The sequence below is a fragment of the Zeugodacus cucurbitae genome, chromosome 6 (genome assembly GCF_028554725.1).
Source record: "Zeugodacus cucurbitae isolate PBARC_wt_2022May chromosome 6, idZeuCucr1.2, whole genome shotgun sequence".
Taxonomy (NCBI): domain Eukaryota; kingdom Metazoa; phylum Arthropoda; class Insecta; order Diptera; family Tephritidae; genus Zeugodacus; species Zeugodacus cucurbitae.
Genome location: NC_071671.1, coordinates 46,576,799 through 46,592,335, shown reverse-complemented (window position 1 = coordinate 46,592,335; position 15,537 = coordinate 46,576,799). Strand labels below are relative to the sequence as shown.

Here is a 15,537-nt window from a genome sequence, read left to right as displayed (position 1 = left end):
CACGATTCCCAAAACAATCACCACTAACCAACAGAATTGGAACTCTTTCACAGCAGTGCGCCTTTTGAAAGAAAAAAAAAAAATAAACGAAAACAAAAAATAACGAAGCGCATCATCAAACGTCAATAAACAGATGTGCAATAGAATATGTACACACTCGCATACACAGAATCCGAATGTACAATAAATGAATGCCAAGAAAAGTGACCGTAAATGCTTATCACACTGCGAATGCGGCACGATGAGTAAGTGCAGCAATCGTATCGATCGGCTCAAAGCTCTAAGCTCCAAGCAGCGCAGCGCAGCGGGTTGGCGCATGATTTGCTGCCACATTAATACATACATACGTACTCGTATGTGTAGGTAAACATACCGTCACTCACACAGCTGGCCGTTGACATTGCATGGCATAAATTTATATTTTATGCCATTTTAATAGCGCCACAGTTGAAATGCTGGAAATGGTTTTTATCTCACATGGAATGCCATGAGCTCCGCACCATGTCGGGTGGCTAGTGATCGGTAAAGGCCAATAAATGGCAAGGCGGCTGATCGGATTGATATTGCAATCGATAAAATTAAAGCAGGATCCACTTGGCGTTTATTGAACGATTTGGCGATCGTTGGTGTATTTGAAAGCGACAGAGAAATGTGTTGCATGCGTTGGTGGGGCAGGGATGTGGTATGTGGGTACCAGAAAGACTGGTATGCATAATGCGCTCCTTCACAAAAAAATAATCGGAATTTAAAAGACAAACCATCAGCAACGCCATTACCATTGTCATCATCATCGCCAACACCATTATAGGTACCGGCATCATTACCACTAGCACTATCATCAGCACTATTACCATCATTGACCCTGCTGACAAAGGCAGTTCTTAACACTTAAGCCAAATGTGTTTTTTACGGCGCAAGACAATTGGGAAAGAAGTGAGATTTTCAATAGGAAAATAAAAGATGCAATTTATGATGATCATTCCGTTGCACGTGTTCGTAAATTTTCGCAAAGTCAATGCATATGTAAGTACAGGGTGAGTCATCTTTTATGTTGTTATTTAATATCAAATAATTTTGACTTTTACTAACGAATTGAGTTGCTGGGATATGCTGTGGAAATCTCAGTTTAGTGAAATACAGTGCAAAAAACAAATTTTCCACAAAAACGAAACAGTCAATATCGATAACATTGAATATTGACTCTGAAAATGAGTGATGTCCCGTTATATTTTATTGTGGATTCAGTTTTTTTCAGCAAAATAATTAGCCCGTTCGACTCATGTTTAAAATAAATACTGATATTGATTGGCTACGTCGATCTCCAGATGACACTATCTCTGACCAATTTGTTTGCAGTTATTTAAAGCAATCCAGCAATCATCGTACAATTAACGTGTTCAAAGTCAATATTCCTGTCGAAATCATCGCAAAATCGCCTTAGTTGTCCAAGAAAGTGATGGGTAATTCAAAAAATATATTTTGCTGTGATCAATATTGCTGATCACTTCGATGATGTTGAATTGAATTTTTCTTCAAAAATATTTAATATTCACATACCGTTTTAAATGATGTCGCACCCTGTATGTTTGTATATGCATAGTCAAAACAGCTTTAGAGTTGGTCTCAACGCCGTTTGATAACTATTAAATAATGTAAAATTGCTGCTACAAAAGTTAAGTGATTGCTATTAGCCGGTGGGTCAATGTGAAAGGCGAGCTTGGTGGTCGTTAAATTGGGTTACAAATAAATGAAACAAGACGAAATTGTAATAATTGTTCGTTGCGTTAACCCTGAACGTTTGCGTTTTAAAATTCAATGAGTCAACTGATGGTGATTTAGAGAGTTTAAGCTGACTTTAAAAATGTAACAACCCACAAAATTAAACTGAATAATCATATAAAATTAAATTAGTATTAAATTAAAAAAAATAATGTGCAATAGTTGTAATTCTTGGCGATAGAAGTCCCTCAAAAAGGCAATATACATCAATTAATTTTCGACAAAAAAAAATTGGTGAATGACGAATCGGACTACCAAATAAATCTAAATTTAATAGAGGCAGAATGAATTGAAGCTGTGTGGAAGAAAGATCAAATCGAGAAGGTCGTACCTTATTTGAGTTTCATTTGGCATTAAGATATTTTAGAAAACCAAGAAAGCCTTCGTTATCAATTCAGAGAGATCCTTATTCCAAAGCTCGCTTATTTCTTCATGACAGTTACTCGATGTAGTCAATATAGGCATAGTTTCGACAGATATACCAAAGCAAATTTCTTTTTATTCTACATTAGAGTGGGAACTTTGTCCAGCGGTTGCAAGACTGAGATTGAAACATCTCGGTAGTTAAACCTTTGATGAACCCAGCGAATTGGCTGGAACGGACATTAGCCGCATCATAAAATTTGTGATTAGCTCAAAGCGCTTCTGCGATATAAAAGGATAATCATATACTTAGAAGTCTTTTTGGGATCACAGTCGACCGACATCTTTAGGTGTTCAAGTGGGACCTTTCGTATTACTATTACTTGTCGTGAGGCTCAGCCCTTGATCATAATCTAACCTATCAGAGTGGGATTCATAGTTGACAGAATGGGTTCATAACTGAGATCCGCAATGTAATATCCATAAGAGCTGGGTTATATCCTTATACCTTGTGACTTGGTTTAAGACTTGCTACTGATTCCGCTTACGCGGTTATAGCCGAGTCCAAAACAGCGCGCCACGTATCCCTCCTTCTGGCAGTTTGGCGCCAATTGGTTATACCAAGTGAAGCCAGGTCCCTCTCCACCTGGTCCTTCCATCGGAGTGGAGGTCTCCCTCTTCCTCGGCTTCCACCAGCGGGTACTGCATCGAATACTTTCAGAGCTGGAGCACTTTCATCCATTCGAACAACATGACCTAGCCAGCGTAGCCGCTGTTTTTTTATTCGCTGGACTATGTCTATGTCGTCGAATAACACATACAACTCATCGTTCCATCGTCTGCGGTATTCGCCGTTGCCAATTCTTAAGGGACCATAAATCTTCCGCAAAACCTTTCTCTCGAAAACTCCTAGTGCCGTCTCATCGGATGTTGACATCGTCCACGCTTCTGCACCGTAAAGTAGGACAGGAATGATGATGGACTTGTAGAGTTTGGTTTTTGTTCGTCGAGAGAGGAATTTACCTTTCAATTGCCTACTCAGTCCATAGTAGCACCTGTTGGCAAGAGTGATTCTGCGTTGGATTTCCAGGCTGACATTGTTATTGCTGTTAATGCTGGTTCCCAGGTAGACGAAATTATCTACAACTTCAAAGTTATGACTGTCAACAGTGACGTGGGAGCTAAGGCGCGAATGCGCTGACTGTTTGTTTGACGACAGGAGATATTTCGTCTTGTCCTCGTTCACCACCAGACCCATACGCTTCGCTTCCTTATCCGGTCTGGAAAACGCAGAGCTAACGGCGCGGGTGTTGTTTCCAATGATTGCTTGCTGCTGATTGGGGTGGACAATTTTATTAACTCGCAAAAATCTCTTTTGTAGACATCACATTATAATTTCATCCTTCATGGGACACCACTACTAACTTAAATGACTCGCGATTATTTTGCCAAATAGTATTATAGATTGAACAAAAAACCACTAGTAGAAGGTTATTGTTCGAATATATTAAATACTTTGAAAATAAAAATTCCAAGGATATGCTTAAACTAATTAACCCAGCGAAATGTATTTACTCTGTATGAAAGTGCTCTGCTTAATCTCCACATTTGGCATTATGCTGAGAGTGCATAAATAAGAAACCCACAGGATTTAAACGGAGTCCCTGGAAGCGCGCTGAATACAGTAGAGGCTTTCAACTAATGAATGGGACGCAAAAAAGAGGAGAGCTTAAAATCACAATTGAAGTGATATATGCACAGAGGCGAGCACTTGTGGTGTTCACCAACGACCAACAGAATATTTTATGAGAGTTAAACTGAGTGACAGGATGTCCAAAGAAAATAGAAGTAGAAAAAGTGAGCACAGGAGCTCTGCGTGGCGCGGAATATAAAGTCAATGGATGGTACGGAATGGTAAATCTCCAAAAAATTGGAGGAATTTAAATAAATATAAGCCGAAAGAGGAGCGCCACTGACATTTTAAAGGGAATACTACTACCATTTGCGTCATGATAACCATGGGATGGACTTTGTGACAGTTATGCCAACGGATATGCCACACTTGTGTATGCAATTGTAGCGCTTGTGGCGCTTGCAATGCACTTACAGCACTCAACTTCCGTATATCACTTTGATGGACAAGCACAGCGTATGTAAAAATAAGAAAAAAAAAAAACGTAATACCTTGCCACAAACAATATTTATTTATTTAAACGCGAGCACATGCTGCTCCAATATCAGCGCTTGGTCATTGTTTGTTCTTCTATTTTTATTGTAACAACTGCGTCGCTGACCATGACTGGGTTGTTAGCCACCGCAAAGCAAAACAATGTGAAGTCAGTTGAGACCGGTAAATGAAAATAAAAGCGAAATTCATGAGAGTAACAAAAAGAACATAGAAGAAATTTGAGAAAAAATGGAAACTATACTCGTATACTCATATTGAAGGGGATGAGCTTTAATATGCGCATATGGGGTTTCATGTATAGGGTGGTTCGCTGGAAAAATGGAATTTGTAATGGAACACGATTATATTTATTGCTGTTCTCACAACAGTCGGGTCTGCAGGATCGGAAAACCCTATTGTTATTTTCACTGGGGACTGTAAAGCCGATGTGCTCTGTATCTACGGAGCTCACGCCAGCTCGAAAAGCCTTGGTAAGTAACCAGTGGCCAGTCAGATTATTCTTTTGGTTTTGTGGGGGGTTTAGCCTCGTAACCTAACCTAATCTACTTCTTGCGACTTTGGATACATTATCGCGTTCTCTCATGGGTTAATCATTCGTTTTGATGGTCCCTTAACCATTGTCTTTCTCCGCCTAATTAGCACAAACATTTTGATCTATATGCGTAAATGATATATATTTATCTTCTTCAAATGAAAAAGTCTCACGCTCAGAGAGTCGTAAAAAAATATGGAATTTATTGTATTCTTCATTTCCCGAATGCAGGTTTCCTGGTCTCCTCGATGCGGCAGATTTACTTGCAGTCTGTATAAGTGATGTTTGATAGCAAAGGTAAGGAAGAACGATTTTTAAGAAAACTTGAACATTTCAGCTTCTTTACCTCCTAAATTAAGAAGAGATCATTGTCAAAACCGCTTTGCAGGATGACGGGTCTGAAAGTAATAGAGGAAGGAGGTGGGATGTAATGCTTTGTTTAGATCAAGCGCAGAACTTGAGGCTTGGTTAAAGTAGCTCAGCTGGTTATAGCCCCGGTAAATAAAGTGGAACTATACCATATGAACCACCCTATTTATACACATACGAGTTTAATACAAATAAACTTTATATACCGACAAATGTAAGATTGTGAAAGATTTATATTTAACAGCAGTGGCAGCGCGGCTCGCCAACGGATATTTTACGCTAATAATTTATGTGTTGCACCCAGCGGTAGTCAGCAGCGTCTGTCACATATGGATAACGCGCTACATTGCCGCAGCCTGCTGAACGCGCTGATAGTGTGGCAGCAGGAAAAGTTATTGTTTTTTGTAACTCCTCTTCACTATACTTAGTTTTTGTTTTTTTTTCAAAATCCACAACTTTGCTAGTAAATGAATGGCCGACATAATTGATAAAGTCGCGAGGATGCCATGCGGCGTGTGGCGTAACGGTCAACCGGACACTTTTCAACGCATTAAACACGCAGTAAAAAGACAATTGGCGGCAGCTGAGTGTCGCACAATCGGTGTAAGCGGTAAATCGCAAATTTTGGAAAGTCTACGCCTTGATTGTTGTAATAAAAAATGCTTGCACAAACATATGTACGTGCAAGGGCGACACTTGACTTGATGGCAGTGGAGTGCGCAAATTTTAATTTCTATTTTTATAGCCACTTCAATCAATGCAACAAATTGTAGCAAGTTTTATTGCGCTTCTTTCATTATTGGCGTTGTTACTTTTTAATTTCCTTTTTCTGCTGTGTTGTAATTTACTTCTTTCGCTTTCGCTCTGCTGGCAATAACTCTTATTTATCAAAACTGCACTTGACATATTTATGACCTCAACCACAGCAACCACATAAACCGCTTTGGCGCATAAGGAACACAAACTCGTGGTTGTACTTGAGCGATAGCGGATGCACTTGCAGAAAAATAGTGGTATAAATTTGAGGATTAGCAGCATTCGTTGGAAAGTGAGGAGATTCGTAACTGAATTGATGATTGGTTACTTGGTGGGTTTGTCGAAGAGGAGGCCAAAGGACGAAATGCGTTTTCTTTGCACTTTTACATTGGACTCTAACGGAGCAACTCAGGGAATAGCGACGCAGCCTCTTGTCAATAATGATTACCACCGTAACCGGATGCTCATAAGAGAAATGGAGAATGCTGTCTTCCAGTCTCTGTTAATATGATTAAGCCTTAGACTACGAACAACAGATCGTCTTGCTTTGTTCCTGTAGCGATTTAAAAGTTGAAAAATTTTAAAGAAATGTTGCAGAGGTTGGAAGTTCTTGACGGCATATAAATTCGGTCCATTATAGTTAAATAGATCCAACTCTCGCGAAAACATAGTCGAAAAGTCAGAGTTACGGTATTGTTATGTCGAGTCGAAGTATAAAACTTATTTTTTTTTGGGTTAGATTCGCTAAGAGACCTTGCTTTTATATCATATTCCCATAGGTTCCAGCGTCTTACTTGAATTTCATAGAAGAAATGTAATGAGATATTATACGACGCTAAGGATTTTTGGAATAATTAAGTGGTGAACATCTGGGGAGCAGTTTTCAATGGCCACTGGAACCAGGAAGTCTAGATATAGTGGCTAAATAGGCTTAAAAATGTTTGGACAAGCGGTCGAATAGAAAGTGTTTTTTCCATTTCACGAATACAATCCAAGAACCGATTTGTATGAAATGGTTTCATGTGGTCTCAAGTCACGAGCTATAGAACCTTAAAGCAGCATTTTGATTGACTTTCTGTTGGGCAAGAAAGTCGGGATTTTGTCTGAATTTTCAATAGAATATAACGCATTTCGTGATTCAATATTGCTATGATCAAGAATACTTTTGAAAATATTTCTTCAAGTGTCTCACAATCGTCTTGATATGGATTTCAGAAGATTAAATATGACACCACAAGAGATTCAATATAACAAAGTAACGCAATGGTTTGCACTTGAATATTGCTCTTACGTATGTATTTGTGTATATAGGTGCGGTTACATGACGCAATGCGTAAGAAGCCGTCAACAGTTGCCACACAACAAAATGATAAACACCAAAGCGCTCTCAACATACATGAGCATATTTTGAGGAATCGCTGGGGTCTGGCACTACAGCACTACCAACAACACCACAACCACATATCTTTATGATACCGAAGACACTTGGGGAACGCGGCTAGAGCGTACAAGGCAATGCAGCTGTTCGGTTGTGGTGTCTTGTTACAACTGTATTGAAGTAGATGCGATATATAGAGATTTATCGAGGTGTTTGTAGGTTTGCGCGTTGGGTGTTGGTTGCTTGGTTCTTGAGATGAGCGCTTATAGAAAGCGAAGTGGCGCGTGCGCACCAGCACTTGTTACGCATGCGCGGTGCATAGTATGGATACTCTAGTGTACATGCGTCTTCTATTTCACTGCCCTTCAAAGAATTCTTTGTGCGGTAGTAAATTAATTTCAACGCGTATAATTGCATTCTTCTACACACTGCTAATTCATTTTGATTGCGAAATTTTCTCTACAAGTGCAGCAGACTGCTGAAGCGCTCTTAAGTTAATCAAAACAATTGTGGCATAATTCCACGCCTATCTGCCGCAATATCGAACTCTGCCTCGTAACCGGCACTTGCTCGTACGCTATCTTAAGACTAGACGCTTGATAATTGCTGTATTTCCTTCATTTGATTGCTTACCTGATCGGGTCGCAGACCGGGCGGCACCCAAGTGTACTCCTCCAGCGCGCAACCGCTGTCATCATCGGAGTGCGAATGCCGCTGCATGTCGAGCTGCTGATGACCGACCAACGCGAAGGGCGCATGTGCTGACGATGGATGATGTAGCAGTGAGGGCGGTGAAGGTGATGAAATCGCCGGCGACAGCTGGTGTGGCGCATGTTGAGGTGGCATGCCATGTTGTTGTTGTTGCTGTTGTTGGTGTTGATGCTTCAGCGATGAGCTGGAGTACTTGGAGGATGAGGAGTGCGCCGAATGCGCCGGCGAATACTGTTGTGGCTGATGATGCGCCAGCAGACCGACGGTGGAGGTAGCGGCATGCGGCGGCGCCGGCGGTGGCAGCTGGTGATGTGGTGGCAAATATTGTTGTGGATGCAATTGATGAGGATGTAGTGGCGGCAATGGCGGTTGATGTTGCAGTTGTTGTGGCTGCTGAGCATGTTGCGGTGGTGGCGCGTGATGAAACTGACGCTGCAACGGCAGCGGTGATGTCGGCAAACCGGTCGCATTCGGACTATATAAAGCGCTCGCCGACGAGCTGCTGGGCAATACGCTGCCCGCGAGTAGTGCTGATGGTGCACCTGGTCCACCAATGCCTCCTAAGCTGCCACTTCCACCGGCACCGGCTGCGACTGCTGCGCTGGGCGAGAAGTGACGCGGCAGTGTCGGTATCTTCTGCAGATAGGAGACCTGTGTGAGCGGCGTGCGGCTGATGGGCCTGCAAAGACAATTGCACAAAAAAATAAAATAGTGGAAAACGTGAGTGGAAGTAAATTATAAGAAAATGCAATGTAAAAAGACAAAAATGGAAATTTAATTGAACTTGCGACGACGACAGATCTTGCTGCCGCGTTTATCGGCGCCCCAAAGATTGCTTCAGCGGCGCAGTAATCAATCAGCTTTTACAATTTTATTTGCCGTTAACTGGCTCCTTCCTATATATTTGTTGTTTAGCTATTTTGGCGGCTGTACCTGGCTGCTGCAGTATGCAATCAACTGTGTGGCATGCGGCATAACAAATTGAAAGTTAATTAAATTGTAAGTGGTTCTGCCTGCGCGTTCACGAAAGGTGAAGTTGAAAGTTGCCACAGCAATTAGGGCGCGCTACTTTCAGCTACTTACCTTGTCTTGCTTTGTAACTGTGCAATTGATGATAGACAGCCGAATTTGGCACGCATTAGTTATGGCCAAATATTTCATAATTAATAATTTCGCAAATAAATCAGTGAAATTACTGCTTACTTATTGCCACTGACTTGTATGCGAACGTGGTTGGAATGGTTGGACATATAAAAACCTTATTGACGCTTCTTAAGGTATGTGGAGTAGCCATTTCATTTTTATCAGAAAAATACAGAGACTTAATAGTTTGAAGGCGACTCTGACGGGCTAATAGATTATATTGATATTATGTGAAAATTCTTAATTTCAACAAACTGGGTTGTTCGCAATTGCCTATATAGTTTTAGGTTATGTTATATTCGAAACACCTGTTCAAACTTCGAATGATTTGTTTATAAAAGTCACAGGAGGGATTTATGATCTTTCCATCTAGAAATCAACATAATTTCTTTGAGGAACTACTTCAGTGCGGTAACAGTGTATATTTGACCGGATTTGTTATCCTATTTCGAATTTTTGATATTTATAATTTATTGCCATCTTTTTTTGGAGGTTGCCGGGCTGCAACTGGTCGTTCTTAAATAAGCGTAGTTGGGGTTTCCGAATATTCAACAAAGCGTCATTAACCTCCATTTACTCCATTATTTCTATTCAACCTTACAATTTGATTTCCATGAGCCTTAAGGAAACTAATTCTTTTGGACTCACAGATATAACAAATGCGAGGGATAAATTCGTCTTATTTTGGTTCGTCACCCAACAATTGTGTTTCATTTAATAATAGTGTTGTTGCAACATCTAACATGTGTCTCTAAAATTAATGCTTTTAAAAACGAATCAACGTGCTGGGACAGTTGATATCAAACTGTGCCCTACATCACTCCACGGACCCTGAGAATGGCAATATCTACTGTTTCATATGAAATTTCATCATACCGGATCTAATTTCGATAAGTCATAGCCCTCTTTAATGGCTAAAGAGAGGAGATGCCTAAATGCCTCATGTTCAGTTTGAATAACTTGGGTCAATCAATAGAGAAGTGAGTGAACTTTGCCTCGTCATCTTAGAGAGAAAGTGATAGGAATGGACAATCGTGTTATTCTCCAACATAATACTCACTTCCATATTAGAGAGAAAGAAACAACATTTGGCCTCTATCCAACTTACATGATTTCTAGCAAAATATTTTTATTACTTGACTGTCAGAAATAACAAAATCATAACAGTTTGAAAACTGTTTTGTTTCACGAATTTTTCATTTTGCTCTTATTTGTTAGAAAATAAATTAAGGTCTGTTAGCTACAATGTAATGCAATTTGCAGCTCTGCGAATGACTGCACACTCTGCTGTGTTGACAAGCTTACGAAAAAAGTTCGCCAAGCGACGAACATTTAGAAATATTTTGGTGAAACGCAAAAAAAGGAGTTGAGCTAAATGAATTTTCATGCAGTGACAAAGGCGAAACAATAAAAATAGAAAATGAAATTAAATGCAATATGTGAAAATAAAATAAGAAATTTGCGCCCCTTTCAAAAAATATTCTCATAAAAAATGCAACAGTTCAAAAAAGTTTGAGCACAACAAAAAAATGAACACAAAAACCTTCAACTACACTTCCTGCATATTTATTCATCGCACTTTTCATGCTTTTTTTGTTCTTTGCACTGCGCTTTGTTGCGTACTTTTGACAGCTGTCAATGCATGTTGGCGGATATTTTAGCGGGTTCATGACGCGTGTCTGCGCGACGCGGCGCAACGCTGCCACATGCATGCAACGGCGCGTAAATGCAATATTTTTGTTTTGCTATCGCAGCGCCTTCTTGCAAATTCGACACAGTAAGGCCGCACAGCCAGTCAGACGACGAACTACACGTGTGTGCAAATTGTGTATTTGTATGGGCTTGGGTGTCCATGTGGTATGTATTTTGTTTTTTGGCGTTAATATTTTCGTTGGTGTCAATATTTGGTTCTCTGTTATTGTTGTCGTGCATATGATACATTTAGTTTTGAGGGGAGAGGTGGGGCGTTTGCCAGAGTTTGTATAGTGGAAGGAGCAACTGGCGTGTTGCACAGAAAACTTGTGCTCGATAAAAAAAAATCAAATCACATACCCTGTAGGAAGACGGGGGTACTGGTTTGACAATGAAACTGAAAGTATATTCGATGGATATATAATAGAATTAAATAAAAGTGCTGAAGTCAATTCCTTTTTTTATATTGAATCATAGCATTATTTAGACCTAAAGCTTTGTCTACAAAAATCCTTAGTGGAGGTGGCTTAAAAGGTCCTAAATATAGTAAAGGAAAAGCAATAGATCAGTTGCCCAAGGGCATCATCATCATCAAGTTTTTGTTTAATATGAATATAAATAGATCAGAAAGGCTGGTAGTGCTGGATCTGTTGGTAAAATATTTATTTCCCAAATACAGTAGAGTTTCCATAACTCGAACTTCTATAACACGAACTCTTGAATTGGCTATTTAAGTCAAATTTTCTACAAATTACCTTCCGTAACCCGTAACTCGCAGTTTTTTGTGGATTATGGTGACTCAAGTTATTGAATTTCAACTATATGTATATTCAAATTCAGTATAATTTCGAATCAAATATCGTTTCGAAATTTTCTTATAGTTTAATTTTTAATAATATAATATTATTATTCGTTTAAGAATTAGTCATCGATTAAAAAATGTTTTTTTTTTTTAAAGTCCACGTCAATACATGTGAGAGTCAAGTCAGATATACCCAAGGGTTTTTCTCACAAAATATCCGTGTTTAAATTGTCGAAGTGGGATCCCCGTAGCAAAACACAAAAGCTTTGATGAAATATGAAAAAAAAATCGTCGAACCCCATCCATAACTCTATATTTACCCACTCTTTACATATACTCAATGTTCTGTGATCCACTCTCTCTACAAATACTAATTCTATTGAAGTGCTGCATTTTTGGTGTTTTGAAGTTGCACAAATGAAAATACAAAAAAAAAAACAAAGTTGTCTATATTCACTTTGACAGTTTGATGTGTCAATTTCGCTGTAGGCGTTGCGTTGTCATTGCAAAGCGTTTGTTTGTGGTTATTTCAACATTTTTATGTACTCCGTTTTCAATTTTAGGGTTTGTTATCTGCGCCATTGCAATTTCTATAGTTTTTTATGTTTTTTATTATTGTTTGTAGTTGCTTTTGTGTTTTGCGGTTGTCTGTCAATTAATTGCGAATATTTTTTTGTTTTCGTCTGACGTTATTTCTGCTGTTATCGCTGTTTTTTTATTATTGTTGCATAGTGTATCAAAGGAATTAGTTTTTAATTGGTTAAGCACAAGCGGTGCATACTTTTTTAATTAATAAACTATGCACTTATGACATCTATGCTTTGTTAATTGAATTCGTGGGTTATACAAAAAAAAATATTTGAAGGCAATTTTGTGGATATTTTATTTAGTGAATATTTGGATATGTTTGGGTTTTGTTTAGAGGTTTGTGTGGGGTATGAGTTTTTGAATATTTGTATACTCTCGCAACATGTTGCACAGAGTATAATAGTTTTGTTCACATAACGGTTGTTTGTGTCACCAAGAAATAAAAGAGCGAGATATGGGGTTATATATGTATATATAAATGATCAGGATGACGAGTGGATTTGAAATCCGGATGTCTGTGCGTCCATCTGTTCGTCTGTCCGTGCAAGCGATAACTTGGAACACATATTCCTTAGCACCCTGAGGAGGTTGCAAAATCGGTCCACTGCCACGCCCACAAAATGGCGGAAACCGAAAACCTATACAGTGTCATAACAAAGCCATAAATAAAGTTCTGAAAATAAAATTTGGAATATAGGATCACATTTGGGAGGGGCATATTTGGATGTAATTGTTTTTGAAAAGTGGGCGTGGCCCCTCCCCCAAATAGGTTTTTTGTATATAACTCGCAAACCAATAAAGCTATATAAGCAAAACTTTCTGCAGTCGCTTCTTTTAGCCATTTCCTTATACAGTCCAAAAATGAAAGAAATCGGATAATAACCACGCCCACCTCCCATACAAAGGTTAGGTTGAAAATTACTAAAAATGGGTTAACTCACAAAAGAAAAACTTCAGAAACACAAAAGCTTCACTCAAATTTTTTTACAAAATGAAAAATGGGCGTGCGCCCATTTATGGGTCAAAAACCATATCTCAGGAACTATTCGACAGATTTCAATGAAAATCGGTATATACTATTTTTTTGACACCCTGACAACACGGTTAAAAAATGACCTAAATTGGTTCACAACCACGACTACTTTCTTTATAACTCAATTTTGAATTCCATCTGAATTCTTCACTTTATAATATATACATTAGGAACCAATGAAGATAGCGAAATAAAACTTTACACAAATACTGTATATGATCTGTGGAATCACTTGTGAAAAAATTGTCGAACACGGACTATAAATTTTCAAGACCCCAGATATCGAACTTGTTGAACTCAGGGCCTAAGGTTAAATTTGAATCGAAAATATGGGTAAATTTCTCAGATAATTTAATGTAATTCAGAGGAAATTGTTTTCTTCCAATAGTGTGTCTCTGTTCCAAAAATTATTAAAATCGGGTCACAACATCTGCTAGTTCCCATATAGGGATATTATAGGTTTTTCAAAAATATCATCTCCTAGCTCCCATATACCTAATTAGAGGTTTTTCCAAAATTTGTTGGGCTTTATTCCGCATATATGTATTGGTTAAGAAATTACCTCAGCCCTCATATCTATATATGACGATTTTCGCCGAATTTATGGGTAAATTTGTGGATTATCTTAATAAAATTTCTTCAAAAATTGCGAGAGGATAAAATGTTCGGTTACACCCGAACTTAGCATTTCCTTACTTGTTTATTTAAGATATTAATAAAAAATAATAATTCTTTCTAAATAAAACTATTTCAAAATGATAAAGCAAATTTTAGTGACCAATTCTTTGGTTAACGTGGAAAATTTAATTTGGAATATTACGAATTTTTATGTGATAAATAGAAACTTACAAATGAATGCAAATTTCAGCAATAAATCTTTCGCTAACAACTATGACTAATGGCTATATTTCACACAGCAAAAATTCACTATAAAACTCACTAAATGAAAACTATACACACTTGTAAGTCTGCTTGTATACACATTCAGTTCAAAGTTGATTGAAAAAGTGGAGCAATTTCTCAGCACAGCATTCAGGTGGGCCCAAATTTGTAGCGCCACAATTTTGTATGGTCAAACATTTGTGCCGCATTGCAATGCACACACTTTTGATATATATTTACTTCTCTTACTGAGTCGAATTTACTTACTTTGTTTACAAATGATTTGGCGCTTTGTTCAGTCAAACGTCACTGCGGAGTCGCTAATAAATGCACACCAAATTTTACAACAGCAATGGAGTAATTCGAAAAATTTCACGGTGCATTTGTAATTGAAAGAAATCGCGGGGTCTGAGCAAATTTTCCGAATAAAAATGCAACATTTTACTCCGTCAACTAAATTTTTCACGCAATTGTGTCTCGTTGCAAGTTTTGGCTGTGACGCTTTGTTGGTATGAATAGTTTCTCAGCTCAGTACTGTTATATATTCGTATTTTATTTGTGTGTTTGTCTATTGTTGGTCAGTTGCTTTTTCTACGCTCGAGTTTTCAACTGACCATTACAGTGTTTGTGCTTAATGCACGTGCATTTTACGGTAATTTTTTGGGGGATTTCGGTTTGTAATATTTCTTCTTCCTGTACTTCTCGGAGCTTATTTATACAATTATTTTTGTGGTTCACACTTTTATATTTTATTTTGGTAATGTACGGCAATTTTCTTGGTAGGTTTTTTTTAGTAGTGATCAGCAAATTTAAATTATTAAATATTTAGTTGAGTTGTCTGTGTACTGAAATTTTATTATTTATAATTATAATTTTTTTGGAATTTCTCTTATTGATCCACGTGTTTTAAGAAATCAGTCTGATTTATCTAGAATTAATATTATTAAAACTAATTTTGTCATCTTTTCGAGATTAACCGATCGTCAATGAGTAGTTGATTTTCCTTTTTCATCTTACCACAAAAACAAACTATACAACCAAACGAACATGAATTTATAAAAAATTCCAAACATTTTAAGGAATACTGTCGAGCTGATACACTTGAGTTGATTCTTATCTGGGTCCGATCCGATTATGTATACACGACTGCCGTGGGTATGGTCACTGCAGTGGTGGTGTCAAAGTAGGCAAGAAAGGTTTCAACCATTTATATTGATTCCCGCTTTATTTTTAACTTTATAAAAAATTTTGAAAAATAATTAACCGTCGTATTCGCAAATATATAATTCAATCTACAAACCAAGCTTCAGTAAGATGGTAA

The 15,537-nt window shown here is 38.1% G+C and overlaps 1 protein-coding gene across 1 annotated transcript in view; it reads right to left on the bottom strand.

The window, feature by feature from the left end:
• The window catches only part of LOC105209884 (protein prickle), a 117,363-nt gene that overhangs the window by 14,584 nt on the left and 87,242 nt on the right, over positions 1–15,537 (bottom strand). The window contains exon 4 of the mRNA XM_054235284.1: positions 7,999–8,755. Coding sequence (XP_054091259.1) covers positions 7,999–8,755 — 757 coding nt within the window. The remainder of the gene's footprint in view (positions 1–7,998; positions 8,756–15,537) is intronic.